This window comes from Schistocerca serialis, chromosome 2, assembly GCF_023864345.2.
Source record: "Schistocerca serialis cubense isolate TAMUIC-IGC-003099 chromosome 2, iqSchSeri2.2, whole genome shotgun sequence".
NCBI classification, from domain to species: domain Eukaryota; kingdom Metazoa; phylum Arthropoda; class Insecta; order Orthoptera; family Acrididae; genus Schistocerca; species Schistocerca serialis.
The window spans coordinates 538,744,575-538,765,024 of NC_064639.1; the positions used below are offsets into that span (position 1 = coordinate 538,744,575).

Genomic DNA, 20,450 nt, shown 5'->3' on the forward strand with positions numbered 1-20,450 from the left:
AACTTATTGACATGATCAACTTATTGCCTGTTGGAGCCCTATACAAACAAATGATAGGTAAAGCTTCAGCTACTAATTCAACTCTAGATATGGATGTTTCACTTTGGCAGTGGATAAGTGAAAATTTTACACCACTTATTTTTTGGATACATACAGCTTCCTCGATGAGTCTGCATAGGTCTAAAGAAAAGACATTCTAACAAAAAGATATTGGAAATTCATCATCTTCCATTTCTTCTCTTTAAGCTAGTGTTCTGATGGCACAATACAGAAACAAATTGCATTTCTGTCTGTAATACCTTTAGCTGAAGCACTGAGAAATTTTCTTGTCTCTCTGGTTTGAAGCTCACTTGTTATACCACATGATTATATTTATATTGTGCTCTCTTATAAGTTGCAGGAGGCAGCTTTAAGTTTGCCTGCCTCTGTTGCTAACTTTTTGTTTGGTGCACACAGAGGTGAAGAAGAGGCTATCCTGCTAGATGTTCCTCTCTGGTACTTTTCATTTTGTTGATGGCATATGTACAACAGGTGCTTTTGCTTTGTATACAGACTGGTTTCATGTATTGCACCTCTGCCAAGAATGGAGATGTGAACATCTAGTTTATGTATGAGTCAGAAGTATTTACATTTTCCAATTTTGTGATGAGGCGTTTTTTAAATTTCTCTATATGCTCTGAACAGTAGACTCCAAAGCTGAACTGAGTATATGATGACCAAACACGTTGGTTCTCCGAGTAAGAGACCTTTACTGGTGTCATCTTCTACAAGGTGCATCCAGCAAAAGTGACGAGACTTCTGCATAATTTAAGGTATCCGCTCATGTTGTGATGCAATTCGTATTTTGCATAATCTTGTCTTAGCATATTATACTGCTGACATAAACCACATTGACATGGCCAGGTACATGCTAAAACTATTGTGGTTGTATACATGACATAATATACAGTACGTCTGGTTTATCATACCACCATGGAATGCTTTGACACTGCATTCAATCATTTCATACGACAATCAGTACTAGACACTAACCTTTGGTTAAGATTACATAGAGAAATCCACTTCCCCTCGTGTTTCATCTCCGGTCGACGACTTTTCTGCAACAATGCCTCATATTTTTCTTTTTAAGTTCGAAATTCAATCATACTACACACCAGTCATTACTGGACACTAAGGTAACTGTCTCTGCGGTCCGAGTGTAAAATTACTTGGAATTATGGTTGATAAAAGACTATCTTGGGACGGACATATAAATTACTTGGCTAACAAACTTGCACGAGTTCTCTTTCAGCTATATAAATTAAGAAAAAAAAATCAGCAAGAGTATGCTGCTCCAATCTAATATGTACTGACAAGACCAATTGCATGAAACCATACTACAATGTTGATAATAAATAAATATTATTTTCGGCGTAAGAATTCAATACAACAATCACACAATCCAACCTGCTCGGGACATAAGAAGACTTCACTTTTTTACGAAACGTGTTGTCCGTGGTGTTTTCAAGGCCACGGTCAGGAATATTTCTATTAATATCCAGCTCTTTTATTTTGGCGAAATACATACACGCTGGGGGGGTCTAGTGTAGCAGGGGATCTTCGGAGGATGCTAAGTTCACCCAACCTGGATATGATGTGACGTCATTATGACGTAAATACGCTTTAGTCGATTAACACACCTATCGACTTTTACGAACATTCGAGATTCTAAACTGTCGTCAGCTAGTGGTATGTTTTGACACGTGCGATTCTGTTAACAGCTCAGTGTGGCAGCGTATATGTATTTCGCCAAAATAAAAGAGCTGGATATTAACAGAAATATTCCTGACCGTGGCCTTGAAAACACCACAGGCAATAAGTTTCGTAAAAAAGTGAAGTCTTCTTATGTCCCGACCTTGATTTGATTGTGTGATTGTTGTGTTGAACGCTTACACTGAAAATAATATTTATTTATTATCAATATTTTAGTATGGTTTCATACAATTGGTCTTGTCAGTACATATTACATTGTAGCAGCATACTCTTGCTGACTTTTTTTTCTTAATTTATATAGCTGAAAGAGAACTCGTGCAAGTTTGTTAGCTAAGTAATTTATATGTCCATCCCAAGATAGTCTCTTATCAACCATAATTCCAAGTAATTTTACACTCGGACCGCAGAGACAGGTACCTTAGTGTCCAGTAATGACTGGTGTGTAGAATGATTGAATTTCGAACTTAAAAAGAAAAATATGAGGAATTATTGAAGAAAAATCGTCGACCGGAGATGAAATATGAGGGGAAGTGATTTCTCAATGTAATCTTAACCAAAGGTTAGTGTCTTGACGCATCTAAAGATTTTGGCTGCTGAGTGCTTCTTCGCACTGAGTACGAATAACCGACGAACTTCAGCTGGGTCAGAAGTACATCAATTTCTGCTTGAGATTCACAATAACCACGCAATTGCCCGTCGTCATCGATGCTGAACTCTTTCAGATTTTCTCTCATTAGTCTCTCGAATGCTGAACACATAATTAGAGACGAGCAAACGAAAAACAACGCACAGGACACAAACACAGTACAATACACGATTTAAACGCAAGGAGCGCAAAGCACATTTAAACGAATGGCGCAGAGCACAGCGCTACCCTGTCACTACCTCTCGAAAGTTCACAAAAGTCGAATAGTCGATATACGGTTTCTATCGTTTTCGATGTAGCGTGTATACGTCATAATGACGTCACATCGTATCCAAGTCCGGTGAACTTAGCATCCTCCGGGATCTTCGACCATAGATAATCTATGGTCGAAGCAGGGGATACAACCCGTCGCTGCCACACTGAGCTGTTTTCAGAATCGTACGTGTCAAAACAAATCACTAGCCGACGACAGTTTAGAATCTCGAACGTTCGTAAAAGTCGATAGGTGTGTTAATCGACTAAAGCGTATTTACTATATACGTCATAATGACGTCACATCATATGCAGGTTGGGTGAACTTAGCATCCTCCTATATTATGTCTGTGGAACCAACTTGTGAAATGGTCTTGGAGACTCTAACCTCATTGGCGATTAAGATGAGTTACTGACTGAGTAGAGTCGCTGGTCTGTTTACATGGGATTGTTTTGATTTCGAAGCGCATAAGCTAAGAAAGGGAGGAATGTTGCTCGACATAATAACGCGAAAATTGCCGTCGAGATTGGTAATTATTCAAGGTAGGCTTAGTATGTTGTAAGTTTCTTCCAAGTGAATGAAGTACTCTGATACATTCAATTGCAAAACTTGTTTGTACATTGCCCATTCACAAGCAAAGTATGTAGACAGGAAAAGTGAAGGCATGTAGGATTTAAGATTGTAGGATGCGGACGATCACGTACATAACGAAACCCATAACAGGTAGTATGACTAGTTCTAGTGTAGTGACCTTTCATCAGTAGTGCTCGGTAGGACACTGTGATGAAATGCACGTGACATATGACATCAGTTTCCGGTATAAAAGTAAATAATCTTTTGTTTGTTGTTGAAAGTTTATGGGAGTTCTAGGATTCTTTGCACCGTTGCGGTCTCAGTAATGCTTATGGAAAATGTGCCTTTTGTTGATAGTGGAGGTTGGCTTGATTTAGATTCCTACGAAATTATTACATACGAATGCTTGTCATCGTTTTTGGGTATCCGAGGCTCTGCGCAAGTGGGCTTTTAATTCCCTAAGATCTCGTGAGACCAAAATTTCACTCCTCTAATGCTATTAAAACGAGTAGAACACGTGGGCTACTGATGGACGTTCCATCCAACGAACAAAGCACGTTTGAGTGTTTAGCAGTCAAGAGACGATTAATAAGCTAAGTAAAACTGCCATATTGTAAGGCGGAAAAAGTGTTTTTTTTTCCATTTGGGAGTCCAGCATTTCAAATCCCTGCCCACGCCGCGCGGTTTGAGGCGTCATGTCACGGACTGCGCGGCCCCTCCCGCCGGAGGTTCGAGTCCTCCCTCGGGCATGGTGTCTGTATTACTCTTAGCATAGGTTCGTTTACTGTGTAAGTCTCGGGACCAGTGACCTAAGCAGTTTGGTCCCTTAGGAATTCACACACACACATTTTTTTCTCCTGCCCACCTAATCCCTAAATGCCTTGTAACGAAAATGCCAAAATGCAACTTTTAGTAAGAACTGTGGGCCGTACAGAAGCGTCCGATTCCACCGCCACCTTTACTCATGACGACATCAATATGACGGAAACGGCTAGTTCCAGCATATACATTCCTGGCGGGGTCAGGGATTTTCACCTGCCTCGAGATGACTGGGTGTTTGTGTTGTCCTCATCATTTCATCATCATTTGTGGCAGTGGCGAGATTGGACTGAGCAAAGGTTGGGAATTAGTACAGGCGCCAATAACAGCGCAGTTGAGCACCCCACAAACCAATCATCATCATCATCATCATACTACAGCATATACAATATGAGGACTATGACGTCACTATAAACATCCACCAACAAACGCGAACAAAAATAAAAATGACGCAATAACGTGTCGTTCCAAAAATAAAATGGAGCTCACGGGACAGTCGCTGAAAACTGGAAGTGTAGGCCAGGGACAAGCTAAATATGCAACAATAAAAACACTGCACCATCTGAAAACAAGTAATATCGAAAAAAAACTAAATTTTAAAATTTCGCCGCACCAACGAAACCACAGGAATTGGACATTTCCCTTGACCAATATAGCTCAGTTACAGCTGTTGGTACCAAAAATTCAGCGCTTACAACTCCAAAAAGTGAAACCATAACTCCACCAACTCAAAAAACCAAATACCCCATGTTCCCTATATGAAGTAAAACACAACCTACCTACCATAAATATACAAGAGACGAAACATCACAATTACTAAACAATAAAACCAAAACAAAAATTACTCCTCTAGCAATAGGTCCCCCCCCCCCCCTCCCCCCCCCCCCACGCACCTCCTAAAGAAAGCACCTACTTGTGAACTTCACTTGTCATATCTATATCTAATTAAAAAGCAATAAAAATTACACTTATTTCTGCAAAACACCAAACTAATCCGACCTAACTAAAACGCCAAACACACAAACCAAAAAGCCTTAGTAGCTCATTGAAAACAGTTTCACAATCCACATTACCACACGAGCTACCTGAACTAAAAACTTTGTTAGCACAATGACAACCGAAACTCAAATTAATCAAATACCACATGTTAAATTCAGCGAGTCTCCTTCAATCACCAGAGGGCACATCAAATACAACATCTACAAACACAACCAACTTAAAAACACCGTGCTATAGTGATGTCATATATCACACCACCATTATGTCACAGGTCAAAGGAGTTGCGTGGAATCTCCTTCCCTATTCTTCCCAAACCTGTGTCTGTGCTCTGTATAATCACCTCTTCCTTGATGGGACACTGAATTGTATAGGCCTACATATATTGAAATAAGTTTGTGATTGATGTTTGAATGAGGTGAATGGTAGATGCCAGCAATCAGTCAATCACAGCTGCTTCTGGTGGAGGGGAGAGGGGGTCAGGGAGAGACAACTCAAGGGGCAGATGTTTTCCTGAGGTAAAACAGTAAATAGTATACAATGGGGTACAGAATAAAATTGGGGAGAAAATAAATTTATGGAACACATTGACTGCAAAAGAGATTAGTTGATAGGACACAACCAGTGGCATCAAGGAATTATCAGTTTGATAATAAAGAAAATTTGGTTTGGGGGGGGGGGGGGGGGGGGACGGCGGCAGCGGATAAAAATTGTAGAGGAAGACCAGGCTAGACTACAGTAATCAGGTTCAAATAACTGAATAACATATTCAGTTTGTAACAGATGGTTTCACTGTTACACGTGTTTGTCAGTAGAGTATTGTTTCACACTGGTGTTTGTGTTTAGCCAGAACAATGGATGAAATTGCAGTACCATAACAAAACTAAAGCAAAGTGATGTGCGCAAGCATACGATCACATGTAAATCCCCAAAAGTAAGATCCTCTGTCAGTAATGGCAAGAAGTCTAGAAAATCAACACTTAAGCCCACCATATCTTGCTCTCCTGATGCTGTTCAACTATTCAGAACACAACTCATCTTCTGTAGAGATAGTCTTTGAAATTTTACCCTAAGGATATTTATAAAGCTGACTCTTCACCAGATATTAGCCAGTGGCTAAAAGAGCCATTGCAGGCAACAGAACACCTTGCAGAGTGATCTTCTTCCATTCTCCGGGAAGAGCAAAAAACATACTGAGAAAGAGAGAAACTAACAAGATTTTAACCATGTAATGTTGCAACACAATTGTAATGGACTTAAGGTGATCTTGCTACATCACTTAAGGCAAATGGGCAAATCTCAGAACTGTTCCTTTGAAAGGACATGGCCAATTTCCTTCCCTAATCCAAGTGGACCCATGATGTGGGGATAGCGTCATTGAAAAGTAGTCAAAACGTCCTCGGTCCCTGGCTCGAATCCTGCCACCACTTAAATTTTGAATAAAAATCATCAGGAAAGGTGGCCGAATACTTCATTCAGCCAATGAGCATGTCAACGAGAATGGAGGAGCAAACAGAGATTCAGGGCACACTCTTGTTCTGGGGGGGGGGGGGGGGGGGAGAGAGAAACTACCCCTAAAGGTGGAAGAATCAGCAATGATCAGTGGAATGAGGATGTAAGGCAATGAAAACCACTGCATTAAAGGCACATAATGTGTATCTGCAGGACATGTGGCCTGTAATTTTAAAAACAAAAGTGTTATATGATGATGTCTCCATTTGCAAAAGATTCTGAACTAGTCCACCATTTGGATTTCTGTGAGGAACTGTCAATGGGTTGGTGACCATGAAGAAAAGACTGAATAACCAACCAAAGGATAATACTCTAGGAGTCAGGGCATGGAATGTCAGAAGTTTGGAAGTGATAGGGAAGCTAGAAAATCTGGAAAGGGAAATGCTACGGCTCAGTCTAGATATAATCTGGTCAATGAAGTGAAATCGAAAGAAGACAAGGATTTTTGGTCAGATGAGTATAGGGTAATAGCAGCAGCAGCAGAAAATGGTATAATGGGAGTAGGATTCGTTACGAATAGGAAGGGAGGGTAGAGAGTGAGTTACTGTGAACAGTTCAGTGACAGGGTTGTTCTCATCAGAATTGACAGCAAACCGATGCCGACAACATTACTTCAGGTATACATGTCGATGTCTGAAGATGAAGAGATAGAGAAAGTTTATGAGCTAATTCAGTACGTACAGGGAGATGAAAATCTAATAGTTATGGGGGACTGGGGCTGCAGTTGTAAGGGAAGGAGCAGAAGAAAGGGTTACGAGAGAATATCGGCCTGGTGCTAGGAATGAGAGAAGAGAGAGAATAAATTTCAGCTAGTAATAGTGAATTCTCTGTTCAAGAATCACAAGAGGAGGAGGTGTACCCGGAAAAGGGCAGGAGGTACGGGAAGATTTCAGTTACATTACATCGTGGTCAAGCAGAGATTCTGAAATCAGATACTGGATTTTAAGGCTTACCTAGGGGCAGGTATAGACTCAGATTACAATTTAGTAGCGATGAAGAGTAGGCTGAAGTTTAGTAGACTAGTCAGGAAGAATCAATGCGCAAAGAAGTGGGATACTGAAGTACTAAGGAATGAAGAGAGATGCTTGAAGTTCTCTGAGGTCATAGGCACTGTGATAAGGAACAGCTCAGCTGGCAGTTTATCTGAAGAGGAATGGATATCTCCAAAAAGGGCAATTGCGGAAGTTGGAAGGAAAAACATGGGTACAAAGAAGATAACTGTGGGTAAAGGAAGAAATAATGCAGTTGATCGATGTAAGTAGCAGGTACAAAAATGTTCAGGGAAATTCCAGAATACAGAAATGCAAGTCACTTAGGAATGAAATAAATAAGAAATGCAGGGAAGCTAATGTTAAACGGCTGTGTGAAAAATGACGAAATCAAAAGAGAAATTAGTGTTGGAAGTACTGACACAGCATATAGAAAAGTTGAAACAACCTCAGCGTAATTAAAAGCGAGGGTGGTAACAATAAGAATGCAATGGGAAATCCAGTGTCAGACACAGAGAAGAGAGTGGATTGGTGGAAAGAGTACACTCAAGGCTTCTATGAATGGGGGGGGGGGGGGGGAGGCTTGTGTGATGATGGTATAGAATAAGAAACAGAATGTGATAAAGAACATGTAGGGGATGCAATATTAGAAATAACAAAGGAGTGCAGAAGCTAGAAATTTGATTTAATTGTTGGAAGGTGGCTGTTTGTTACTGAAACTTGTCAGCAGTAACAATAAGCAACCTGCTGATAATGATAATGTCGAGAGTTTCCTTGAGGGGTACATAAAATGTAATCTGGTGGCAGGCCTGAGAGCCGTACATTGAATATTTTGTGTAGCTTGACTGGGATACTTAACCAGGACGTGTTATATTACAAACATATATGTAAAGTATGAAGTGTAATTTCCTTTATTATTGTTGTTGTTGTTGTTGTCGTTGTCATTGTTTCTATCTACCACATTGGATAAAAAATAATTTTGCAGATTCTGTTGAAAACACTGGAATATGCCTCTGGAAATCTTTTGTCAAACAAGCTACTTCAGGACCAAATACAGTGTGTGTTTTAGCTCTTGATAACAACATAGCAAGACTCAAACCATGTGAAGGTGTGGAGATACTACAGTTCTTTGATTTTTTCTCATGTGAAGAAGATTGGACAGGTACTCAGTAATGTAGTTTATGTAGGTAAGCTTACGTATGAACCTACTTGTAATGACATAATCTTATACAAGTATTCATTAGTAGTGTTATACTGAAATTCATAAGACATTATCATAGTTTTTCCAGTAAACTGATTTTGCATTTTTGTGATCAAATATATTTTAGACTCGAGAGAGAATTCCAGCTCAGCTGTAAGTTTGGTGGACAAATTATCCCATTTGGCTACATCTAGCCAAGGAAAAGAATTTATATTGTGTATTGATTCACTGTCATCATTTATTCTGAAAACTGGGCTGAATCAGTGTTACAGGGATCTCCAAAACATCCTTTCATCATCAGTCTTAAAAGGTAAGTGTGCTAATATACTGAACTGTTGGCAAAACCAAAAATAATGGTACCATCCATTGCTTTGACACAAGCTGTTATCAATCTGGTGAATATCACTATATCGAGCTTATACAATAAGGTGACCAGGATGTCAGTTATTACACATGTAAATAGACACAAATGTGAAAAATATTTAATTTCAGAAATAACAGGAAACTAGTGAGGCAGCCATGAGAATTATTGGGTTTTGGGTGGTGACAAACTAAATATATCATAATGCTAGTAACTTAAGACATACCAAAACAAATCAGGCAAACAAAATCCTCAGTCTTCAGCAAAACTACAGTAAGGAAAACATCTGAAAAACTGCTGTTGAACATTTAACTCGATCTGCTTGATTTGATGTACATAGCTCATTCAAAATCCACACTATGACAAGACTAGACACAACTAGACAATTCCATTATCTAACACTTCACTTGACATGTATAACTATTACGAAGTCAGCATTACCACAGCTCGCCCTTATAACCAATATTGAAAACATACCCTCACCAACATTCATAGAACAAACCCCATGATATCTACCATTCACAATCCAGCGTAATTACCAACAACTAAAAACATAACCTCAAAAAAATGAAAAACTGCATTTGCACCAATTTCAGTATACAAGAAACGCACAATTATGCTCATAAACACACATACCATACACACTACAATATAAAATAAAAACATACTTATCGACCAAAGTCAGCTTACATATAAATCGAGCAATCTATTGATAGCAAAAATGTCATCAACACAATCTCTTGAATGGTCATGCTGTACCTCTCAAACTAGGATCCCCTCCAGATAGAATGACAAATGTCGTCCTGTTGACGGCTCCACGTACACTGATCGCTGGTTCGAGATGCAGCAACTTTGGTCAGTCTCATATGTTCTCGACAAATGTTAACAGTTGATACACTCAGCAATTAAACTGACCAACTGTAGGAATTTAATCATGCTTGATGTGTCGTCCCCTATTGCAGCATGCAGGGATCTATTTATCAATCCATAACTAACAAAACTGATACATAAACTTAAATCTCAACCATAACCAACACACTGCATTACAAATTCCAAACCTGAAAATAGATGTGCTGCTCAAAGCTGCCGACATCAAAATAACTAAAAAACCATTATAAACTCCTCCAATATTATTCTCACAAATAGCATTCAGGAAGTCCAATGAATCACTAACAAAGCACACAAACAATTTAGAATCAAACATCCCACACTAGAGAACACCAATTCAACATGCGCTCTGCAAACATGATCCACTTGAAATACACTGCACCACAATGATGTCCCTACACAGTTACTGCACGGGTCAAAGGAGATAGGTGGTACCACAAACTTTGGTTGATCCAAATTGTCCTACATTTTTTGACAGATTGTAAAATATGTTGTAGATTATCTGGCAGAATGAAAATGCTTTCATGAAATTCAAAAATAATTTAATAGGTTTCAGTTAAGATTGTTAGTACCTGTCATTAAATAAATCCACAGTTCCTCTATTCTTGCCCATCTGACCTCATAATCTGTGTCTGCTGAAGACTGTCAGAATATTTTGCTCTTACCAGCCCCTTCCTCTGCACATATGAACAGAAATTAATCTGCGTAAATTATTTTCTATTTACACTTCTGATTCCAATCTGTAAATTTGTATTGTTGTTTATTATTATTTTATTTATCAATGGATAATAGAAAATTCACTGATTTCATCCATAACATTCCTTAATCTGTTATTGCACGTGCATCCTTGGGAGACTGTCATAGGCTGAAAGGATATGGATTTAATTCCCAAGCTGGGAACTGGTTAATGTTTCCATCCATCTTGGTGTCATAAGCCCAGTTATGGAAGCTGCGTGATAAGGCAGTGGAAACAATGTGTGTGATAGAGAATGTAGGAATCTTTCAAGTCATTGCCTATATCATGAGGAAGATGGTAATCTTAAACAAGGACAACGGACCATAGATTAACAATATAGTAGTAAGTTTTACAGTGCTGGGAGGTCATTCATCAGTGAGCAGACTTTGAAGCTAGTGCTGTTACTTGGCTGTTTTGTACTTGCTTAAGCATACATTACACAGCCTGGATGAAAAATTCTTTCCCAGCTAATTGTAGGGAAGTCTTCTACCTGTTAGAATTTCTTGCTTATCAAAAGTGAGAACTCGCATACGGCTTGGAGAGAGAACAAAGAGCAACAGTGCTCTACAGAAGCCATTTCCAAAAGGAAGGTCAAAGGCAGTGGCTAATAAGTAGTCCTCCATTAGTGGTGCTAGATGGAAGAGGGTAGTCCTATACTACTTCTTTCTCAGAAAAAGGGCGAAGGACAGAGCTGTAGATAAAGGATATCCACACCAAGAAAAGATATATGCAAAAGATTATCTGGAGAATATCCATAGGTAAAATTCTCATAATACTTTGTGCTGTTGACACAGAAAGATGTAAATATTTGCACGAGGGAACGAGCTATTCCTAGTCTTCTAGTGATTGTCATCAACTGGTCACTGAGATAAATACGTAATAGCTGGAAGAAAAGTTCACCTAATACAAGATTGCAAAGTATAGAAGTAAAAGAAACACATTCATTTTGTTGCTTGGTTGTGTTCTCATGGGCAGTACTTTATGGCTTGCTCACAAATATGAATCTTTTGGTGCAACTGCTTGTTCACACACTTCATTTTACCTGTTTTTATTTTGAATTGAACATTAAGAATAGTATGTTCAAAAAAAGATACAGTTGTAAATTTTCTTGTATCTGATTACCCTACCGTCATCATACTACTGTGATAGGTATTGGTGTTCTTATTTATAATCATCATCTGTTTGACAACCATTGATGGATAAAGATCTCTTCTCAATTTTTCATGCATTGAGGCCTTCAGTTGTCCATATCTGTGTAGCACTTCTGTGTTTCCCAACACCTGCTACCCACTTTAAATTATGTCGTTGACTCAATCTTTTCTTTTTCCTCAAAATTCAGCAAAGAATTTCCTGGCTACTTCTCCCAGCTCCATCCATGTCATTTTTGCAAGTCGTAATTACCTATTCCACTCCAATTTGTTCCCTGATTGATTTGTTTTTCTTTACATTTCTCCCAGTAATTATGGACATGCTAGTTGGCTTGCTTGCTAAAGTACGTGTCCACTGCCTTCATTCAAAACTTTAGTTTATCACTGATTGCTAACTTTCCATTTTAGATGCACTAGAAGGTTGTCGGAAAACTTTCTTTAGCTTAGCAGAAATACTCTAGGCCATTTTTACTCTTCTACTGTTTCCTTATTCTTGCGGTCTTTAAAAATGCATAACACTTAATTTTAGAGCTTATGTGATGCATATTTCTTTATGTTTTTGTGTTGCAGACTTGTTTTCCTTTCTAACAGTTTACAACAAAACCAACGTCTTGCAGGTGTCAGTGTTAAACAGATGATTTGTTTGGTTCACGAAGATGTCCTAATGAATCGGGATCTGACTATAGCCCAGTTGAAACATCTTGCATCTACTTATATACAGATATCTGCAGTACAAGGAAAACCTGTAGCCACTACAATCCACCGAAAAACAGCTGGCAAAATATCAAAATCGGTACATTTTTCTTCCTTTTAATTAATGTATATATAATACTTACCTGTGAATGGGACTGAGAGATTTTTTTCATGTAGCAGTTATTTATTATATATTTATGTACTTAAATTGATTTATGTTTGTGTCTAATGTATTTATATATGTGTTTGTTTCTGGTGACGCGGTTATGGAAGAATAACTCTGTAACACCTGGAGCAATTTCAACCAAATTCAGTAAATGTATCTGGGGAAAAAATACTATGGGCCCTAGAACTCCTAGGAATGAGGAAGGAGTTGAAGAACAAAGCAACTGGCATTTAAAGCATAACTCTGGGACATGCGGAGGAATTTCAGCCAAACTTAGTATGCACATGACTTACTGCAGAGAAAAATATTGGGGTTTTGGAAGGGAGCAGGGGTGTTAAGAAGACACTCCTAGTCCAACTAGAAGCAAGAGTAGGCATGGGAAGTGGATGGCATATAAAAAATGACTAATACTTGTGTAGAATCCATAGCTGTTGTTGAGCTGATTGCGCGTTGTTCCAGCTAATGATATTTTTCCCCTAGGGGTTTGGTGGAGGTGGTTCTGAAAAAAGACAAAAGTAATACTACTGATACTAAATACTATTAATACTCATAATATTTGGAGTTGATAGACTGAATGGTTAAAGACCTAAGACCTAATGACAGTTGGCCTATAGGGGTGGCTGTGGGTGTTTGATGGGAAGGTGGTGGTGGCATGTAAATTTGTAAATTATGTGGGAAGCAATGTCAACTGGATTTGTAATACATATCACTGGCAATCTGAAAAACACTGGGGGAGGGGGAGGGGGGTGGGGGGTAAGACATCCCCTAGATGTAGGAAAGGAGGTAGGGCCATGGAAAATAGTATGAAATATCTAACATTAGTTTCATTATCAAAAGGCCTCCGGGGTCATTGGCTGGTTAGTGACAGCTCCTATGACATTTCATCCCCACTGTCAGGTAGGAGTGGGGTGGAGTGACATAAAAATACATAAATGGCCAACACCAGACAATCATATCGTATGAACAAATAAGTAATAACCTCGTTTTTCCAAAAACTATATATAATACATTTTGAAAGAGAAAGCATTCACTTCTCACATACAGCTTTGCCACCAAAGGATGACTTTTCTGCATTGCAGTGTGTTGAAAGTCTCATGTAGGCCTCCATAGGCAGGCACTACCCCCTGAACCTAGTCCACAAATAGATTTCCCATGCCACATCCTCACATACCTAAATCCTCCCACCATCCCCGAGAATGAGCTACAGAGAAGTGCCCCCCCCCCCCCCCCCCCTCCACACACACACACACACACACACACACACACACACACACACACACACACACACACACACACACACACACAAAACCAAAAAGAGAGAGAGAGAGAGAGAGAGAGCCAGTATCACCCTGGACTGGAACAACTGAAACATATCCTCCTTCAAGGCTTTGATTATCTCTCATCATGCCCTTGAATGAGGGACATCGTACCAAGATCCTTCCCACTCCTAAAGTGGTTTACTGTCATCAACCCAACCTACGCAACATCCTGGTCCACCCCTATGCCACCCCCACTCCCAACCCTTTGTCACAGGGATAATGTCACTGTGAGAGGCCCAGGTGCAAGACCTGCCCAATGCATCCATTCAGCACTTCCTACTCCACTCCTGTCATCCTACCCTATCCAGGCAGGGCCAACTGTGAAAGTAGTCACATCATATACCATCTCTGCTGCAAACACAGCATAGCATTTTATGTCAGTATGACTTTCAAATAGCTGTCCACTAGGATGAATGGCAACTGGCAAACTGTTGCCAAGAACAAAGTTGACAATCCAGTGGCACAACATGCAGCTGAGCATAACTTGCTCAGTTTCAGTTTCTGCTGCACAACATGGGCCATCTGGATCCTTCCCTTCACCAAGAGCTTTCACGAAGAGTGTCTCTGAACTATGCGGATGAAAGTTATTTGTGCCACACATCCTTCACTCCCATAATTGTACTGCCCTCTATGTCCTGGCCTGTTATCTCCAGTGATCTACTGTCCCCACACCCTCCCCTAACAGTTTCCCCTACCTGTGACCTGTCGCCTCTTCCTAAATTCAGGTTCTGGCATCAACTTTAGAGTGCAATGACAACCGTGTATCATATTCCTAGGCAGTGCTCCTGCAACCCCTCATTCCTACCCAGCAAACTGCTGCCTCCCACCAAGCCACTAGCCTCTCACCCCAACCCCTCTCCTTGCCTCCTGCCTCTGTTTTTCTCTAACCATCCCACCCAACACAATCTACTCCACCTGCTGAAATGCATCACTGTGTGTCTGCTTGTTGGTGAGTGGTCTCCTTTAACCCAAAAGTATTTACATTCTGTCAGACCTTTACTAGAAAAATCAATTAGTTATAATTATTGCCATTTAACCATATGTTAATTTAAGTTGCCCAAAGTGGATATAAAGGTGATGTAATGAAGAGTAAACCATCACAAGGCTCAGGTAAAGTGAGACTTACATACAGTAAGGATTGAAAGGTAAAAATGCGTTTCACAGTTGAGATTAAGAATTTTAGTTATGAACTGTTAGCACTTGATCAGAGAAGAATGAGAGATAAACAAAAAATCATAATGTGAATGGAAGTTAAAGGTAAATAAAAGCACAGCGGTGATAGACAGGAAATTAAATTATGTAACAAATTCAGGCCTGCTGGTAAAGATACATTAGAAGATTAAATTAAAATGCAGTCTATAAGTAGTGAAGTGGAGAATATAAGCCTGTGGAAGGCAACAGAGAAAGTAAAGAGGAAAGACATGAAAATGTATCACGATGTCATGGACAGCAACTGCTAAGCTTCAGATGCTTTGATTTTGTTTGGTTTCACAGATCATTCTTTCCCTGCCTAAGAATGCTTTGTCTCAATGATGGGGCTGGAGTGTGTGGTGATAGCAGAGCATTTAGGGAAGGATTTAAAACTAATCCGTTCTCATTGATAAGATCGATCAATTAGGCAGTAATGATGTTACACACAGACCACAGCTACGTATTAGCAAGTACATTGGAGATACTGATTGGATCGCAAAAGGTTATTTTGTTGGAAGAATTTTTGATGCTGTTGATTACTTTCATCACATGACTAAAGAAAGGCATGCTTTGAGCCACATTGATTTTAGGTATTCACTTTGTCTCATCAGTTTTAGAAAATGAAACAATTTGTAGTATGGCTGGTACATTTACTGAGTGAGTTTATGACAGAACACTTCTATTTTCCTTGAAACCAGTGATTGCACAATCTCCCTACAGCTGGGTTTATTTTATTTTTATGGCGTTTACACACACACACACACACACACACACACACACACACACACACACACACACACACACAGAGAGAGAGAGAGAGAGAGAGAGAGAGAGAGAATTCTTGTGTGTCTCTTGCTTTATTTTCTCCATTAGCAATATGTAATTGTTGATTCTTTTGTAGGTGGAGCATTTTCATATAAATGATGAATTTTCAGTAAGTTGCACAAAAGTTGATTTTATGAAAAAAGTAACTTCTGATGTCCAGAATGAACCAAAATCAACGTTCAACTTAGAGCTTTGTGCAGCAGAGAAAGAAGCTAAAAACCAGCTTGTCCTACCATACATTCGGTAAATTGAACCACAGTAGAAAATCATAATTATGTATGCATTGTCTATGTGAAGTTTACCAGGCTTTTATAATCATTATTTAAACTGTTATCTATAGAATCTGAAGCTGACCTTTACTATCAACAGGACTCATTTGTGATTTAAATTAATTTTCATTTGTTAGATGAATAGCATATAGAAATTTGCTGTCATTGAGCACAAATTTTCTCTTGTTTGATAACATTTCAAGTAATCAACAATAGAGCCCTCCTACAGAAAATATTGAGAGGTAATAGATCTTAAGCTTAAAATGTGACCAACTTTCATTGCTACAACTCATATACTTAACTTCTTGATTTTTGCCATCTTGAATGCATAATCTCTACCTGTAATGAAAGTCTGGATTTTTCTGATGTATCTCAGGGGCTGATTGACTAGTTAATCAAATCTAATGATGGAACCAATACAATAAAATACTTATTTATTGCACCACAGACTGACATAGGTTTAGTGCCTAAAAAATGATGTAACACAAAGACCACAGCTACTACTGCTGTTCCTTGTATATCTTCTAATCATCGTGAATTTACAACATACATAGTTTCAAACAGATTTTTTTTTTTTTTTTTTAAGTTTAAAATTCAAGTTTCATCAGTTCTGTTGTTAATAAGCATGCATTGTACATTACAACTAAGTCTGCATGCATATACTTGTTCCTCCATGTCATGGCTGTCAACTGTACAGAGCATACTACTCTGTGAAAATGTCTCAGTATTTATCAAGCTCTAACTGTAGGCAGTCCAGTTCCCTTGTCACTCCTGGCTGACCATCACTCCATTTCCAACACAACTGAAGATGACAGCAGTTTCCATTAGTTTCACAGAAATTGTATTCATTTCTGTGCTCATTGTTTTCCACTGAACAGTAGTATGCAACTTTAACTACAGAAGTTCTGTTAATAACCAACTATATTTGCATTCTGGAGATAACCAATTCATATTCTTGTATGTGTATCCAGTTTAGGTTTTGCATGGTGCCCTTAAATCTCTTAAGGCAATTTCTGATATGATTCCCTTAAAAAGAATGTGGCTGATTTCCTTCTTAATGCTTTTCTTAATTTAATCTTATACTCAGTTGGCCTCATTGTAATTGGGCTGTTAAACCCTAACAGTCGTTTGTTCATTCTTCCACAGCTAAGAATTGTAAAGTGTGATAACACTTTACAAACAGGCACATGATTTGAGTCCCATTAGTGGATCTTTTTGTGTAGTTTGGCTGAAAAATGGAGAGATGTTGGCACAAATTCAAAGTCATTTTTGTATGCATCAGTGTATGGGTTCAGATCCAAATGTTTCCGGTGTCTTACAGTGCAAAAGCATGAGTCACTGTTGATGCCTATAGCTGTTGAAAGTGGCACTTTAAACAGGTTACATTCTCAGATAGACTGCGCAAGAAGTCGTTGCAGCAATCCATGAATTATAGGCACACTATTGACCCTGAGGAGGAGGCAATGGTACAAGTATATCACCTACACTGTAGCATTGTGGAAATTAGTGATCTTCACATAGTAGGCTTACATGAGCAGATTTGACTTCATTCAATCATCCTGTTCTGTAGATCTCACCAAGAAGGAGAACCATGAGCAACGTGGAATGAGTCAAGGTATATACGAGGGTGTGCTGAAAAGTAATGCCTCTGAATATTTTATGAGAAAATTCTTTAAGATTTTTAAATAAAAAAAAATAAACATTCTTCTTCTTTAATCTTCATTTTTATATATTTATTTCTCAACATAGTCACCCTGGCAACAAACACATTTCTCCCATTGTGAGACCAGTTTGTTGATACCTTTTCTGTAGAATGTTTGATTTTGTTGATGGAGCCACAACCTCACCTCTGCTTGCACCATTTCATCACTATCAAAATGAAATCCTTGAAGGTGATCTTTAAGTTTTTAAAACAGATGAAAATTAGATGAGACCGTGTCGGGACTATATGGAGGATGGTCGATGACAGTGAACCTGTGGCATAGGATTGTTGCAGTGCTCATGTGTGGTCACATTGTCATGCTGAAGGAAAGGGTGCTCCATGTGTGGACGAACTCTTTGAATTTCAAACTCGATTACAGGATGCGAATTCTCACACACTGACATTTGAGTTCAAGACTGCAATGTTACAAGCTACAATTCGGAGCCATGTAGTGGTAGAGGGCTACAGATATGTAGATAGAAAGAATAAAGATGTAGAAAGTTAATAACATGTGTTTTATTTCACCAGTTGTAAGAGTTTTCACATAACAAATTTGGAGGCAGTACTTTTCAGCAATGTTACCTGTCTGAGTATGTTTGTAAGCATTTTATTTTTCAGTGCTTTTTGTATTGAATGCTCCCAAAAGAGACTTCAGCATTCAGTTTGTTCTCCAATGAAGCACTTCATTGCAAAATATGACAGTAAACAAAGTTGTTTGCAGCAATATGGAAATTTAAACTGGATATTGGAGACCTGTGAATAGTTTGCATATTGCACTTCTGAACACTTATATCTTGATATTAACTACTGTTGTATCTTTTTTCAGGAAGCAAGATGACGATGAATCAAAAAAGAGTGGTGGTGAAATATTTTACAAGCTGGAAGAATCTGATGACTGGGATGAAGATGATCCTGATGATGATTTAGATGTGTGAGAGTGGTTTTTTTTTTTCTCTCTCATATGAAAGCTGAGCTGTACCTATGAAATCATAACTGTGATTACATGTGGCAATATATTCACATTAAGGTGTGGCAGAAGGCTTTGTATGATCTAGTAGGTTGTTGGTCAAAAGCTCTTATATTTGCATCCATGTGATGAATTATGAGTCTTAAGACTATGATCAGGGAAACTTAAGACATTATAAGTGCTCGGATCCTTATTGTTCAGTGGCTTTTTAAGCTCAAACAACATGTAAGGAAATAAGTGTGTGAATGAAATAATTACGTGTACATCTGTTTGCAATAGAGCAGTTATCTTATTTATAAGAAGTTCACAGGTTTTTGATTATTGACAGCATGAAAACTAAATACTCAGCAGTGACTACAGATTTTCTTGTAATTTTAATTCTGAGAGCATTACTCTAATAGCAGAATGTATATGGCTAAATACTAAACTGGTTGCAAATTTCGCAATTTTATTTTTAACATGAATTTAAAAGTTACTCATATTTTTGAGCCCAATAAAGAGATTCACAATATTAAATGTACAGTTTTTCAAGAATGAATATTGTTACTTGAAGTAAACAATTTTTCAACTAATAAAGTAGTTAATAAAAAGTACTATGTTTTGTGTTCCTTATACTCCTACAGTCCACTTCCCCAGGAATGATGCAATTTGCTAATTTTCAATAGAGTTCTAAAAAATTCGTTAATGAGTGTAGGCACTTCAAATTTCTCAGTGTTTTTGAAAAATTCATACTATATTGAAAAATAGTTGATAAAAAGTAACAAATATATAGTAGAACATGAGAGTATTTAATTTTATTTATTACTGAGAGATGGTAATAATAGCTTGAAATAAGTAATTGGTGTTCCATCGACAGGTAGATGCGTAGACTTGCTAGCGAACTGAATTCCTCAACATGTAGGCTACATTTTTTATGTTTTCATAACTGCATCATTCCATATTGTTTGTTTTTAAATTTAACATAACATTGGGACACACAATATCATTATGTGGACCAGTAATCAAACAATATTTTGATCTGTCTAATCAGAGGCTGCTTTTTATCAAGGCAAAGGAACAGATTTTTTTGTGTAATGCTGCAGTGTTTTGTGTCAGTGCTTACCCATAAGTTTGCTTTTTTTTTTCTTTTGTACATTTGTGGAAGAATATACATAATGTTATTGCTCAAAAGATACCAAGGCACATTTTGTTTTCTTGTTGACATTAATTTTACTTCATATTTTTAGTAATGTCACTTTGCAGTGCCACGTTTAGGTAGTCCAATGTCTTCTAGCCTTATTATAATCTTCAGTTGGTCCCCAGTTGTTTAGTTCAGTACAGAGGTGTGTGTTGGTGTAAGAGTGAAGGGATGATGCTCGTTGCCTGTAGATAAAGAAGGGTATGGCCAGCGGCATTGTTGGCTGCAGTCTACAAGCTTCAGCCTGCACTCGAGATTAGGTGACAT

General features: G+C 38.4%; 1 protein-coding gene across 1 annotated transcript; it reads left to right on the forward strand.

Moving 5' to 3' along the window:
- Positions 1 to 2,980: 2,980 nt before the first annotated feature.
- On the forward strand, positions 2,981 to 19,599 carry LOC126457517 (elongator complex protein 5). The gene is made up of 6 exons (XM_050093853.1): positions 2,981 to 3,193; positions 8,526 to 8,702; positions 8,869 to 9,051; positions 12,492 to 12,667; positions 16,145 to 16,311; positions 18,866 to 19,599. The coding sequence occupies exons 1-6, from the start codon at positions 3,139 to 3,141 to the stop codon at positions 18,972 to 18,974; spliced, it is 867 nt and encodes a 288-aa protein (XP_049949810.1). The 5' UTR covers positions 2,981 to 3,138; the 3' UTR covers positions 18,975 to 19,599.
- The last annotated feature ends 851 nt before the right edge of the window (positions 19,600 to 20,450 follow it).

Excerpts from the sequence above, each read along its gene's own strand:
- LOC126457517 (XM_050093853.1), top strand. The coding sequence starts at position 3,139 with ATGTTGCTCGACATAATAACGCGAAAATTGCCGTCGAGATTGGTAATT. Across the intron at positions 3,194-8,525 it reads GAGATTGGTAATTATTCAAG|ATTCTGTTGAAAACACTGGA; the intron begins GTAGGCTTAGTA and ends ATAATTTTGCAG. Across the intron at positions 9,052-12,491 it reads TTCATCATCAGTCTTAAAAG|GTGTCAGTGTTAAACAGATG; the intron begins GTAAGTGTGCTA and ends AACGTCTTGCAG.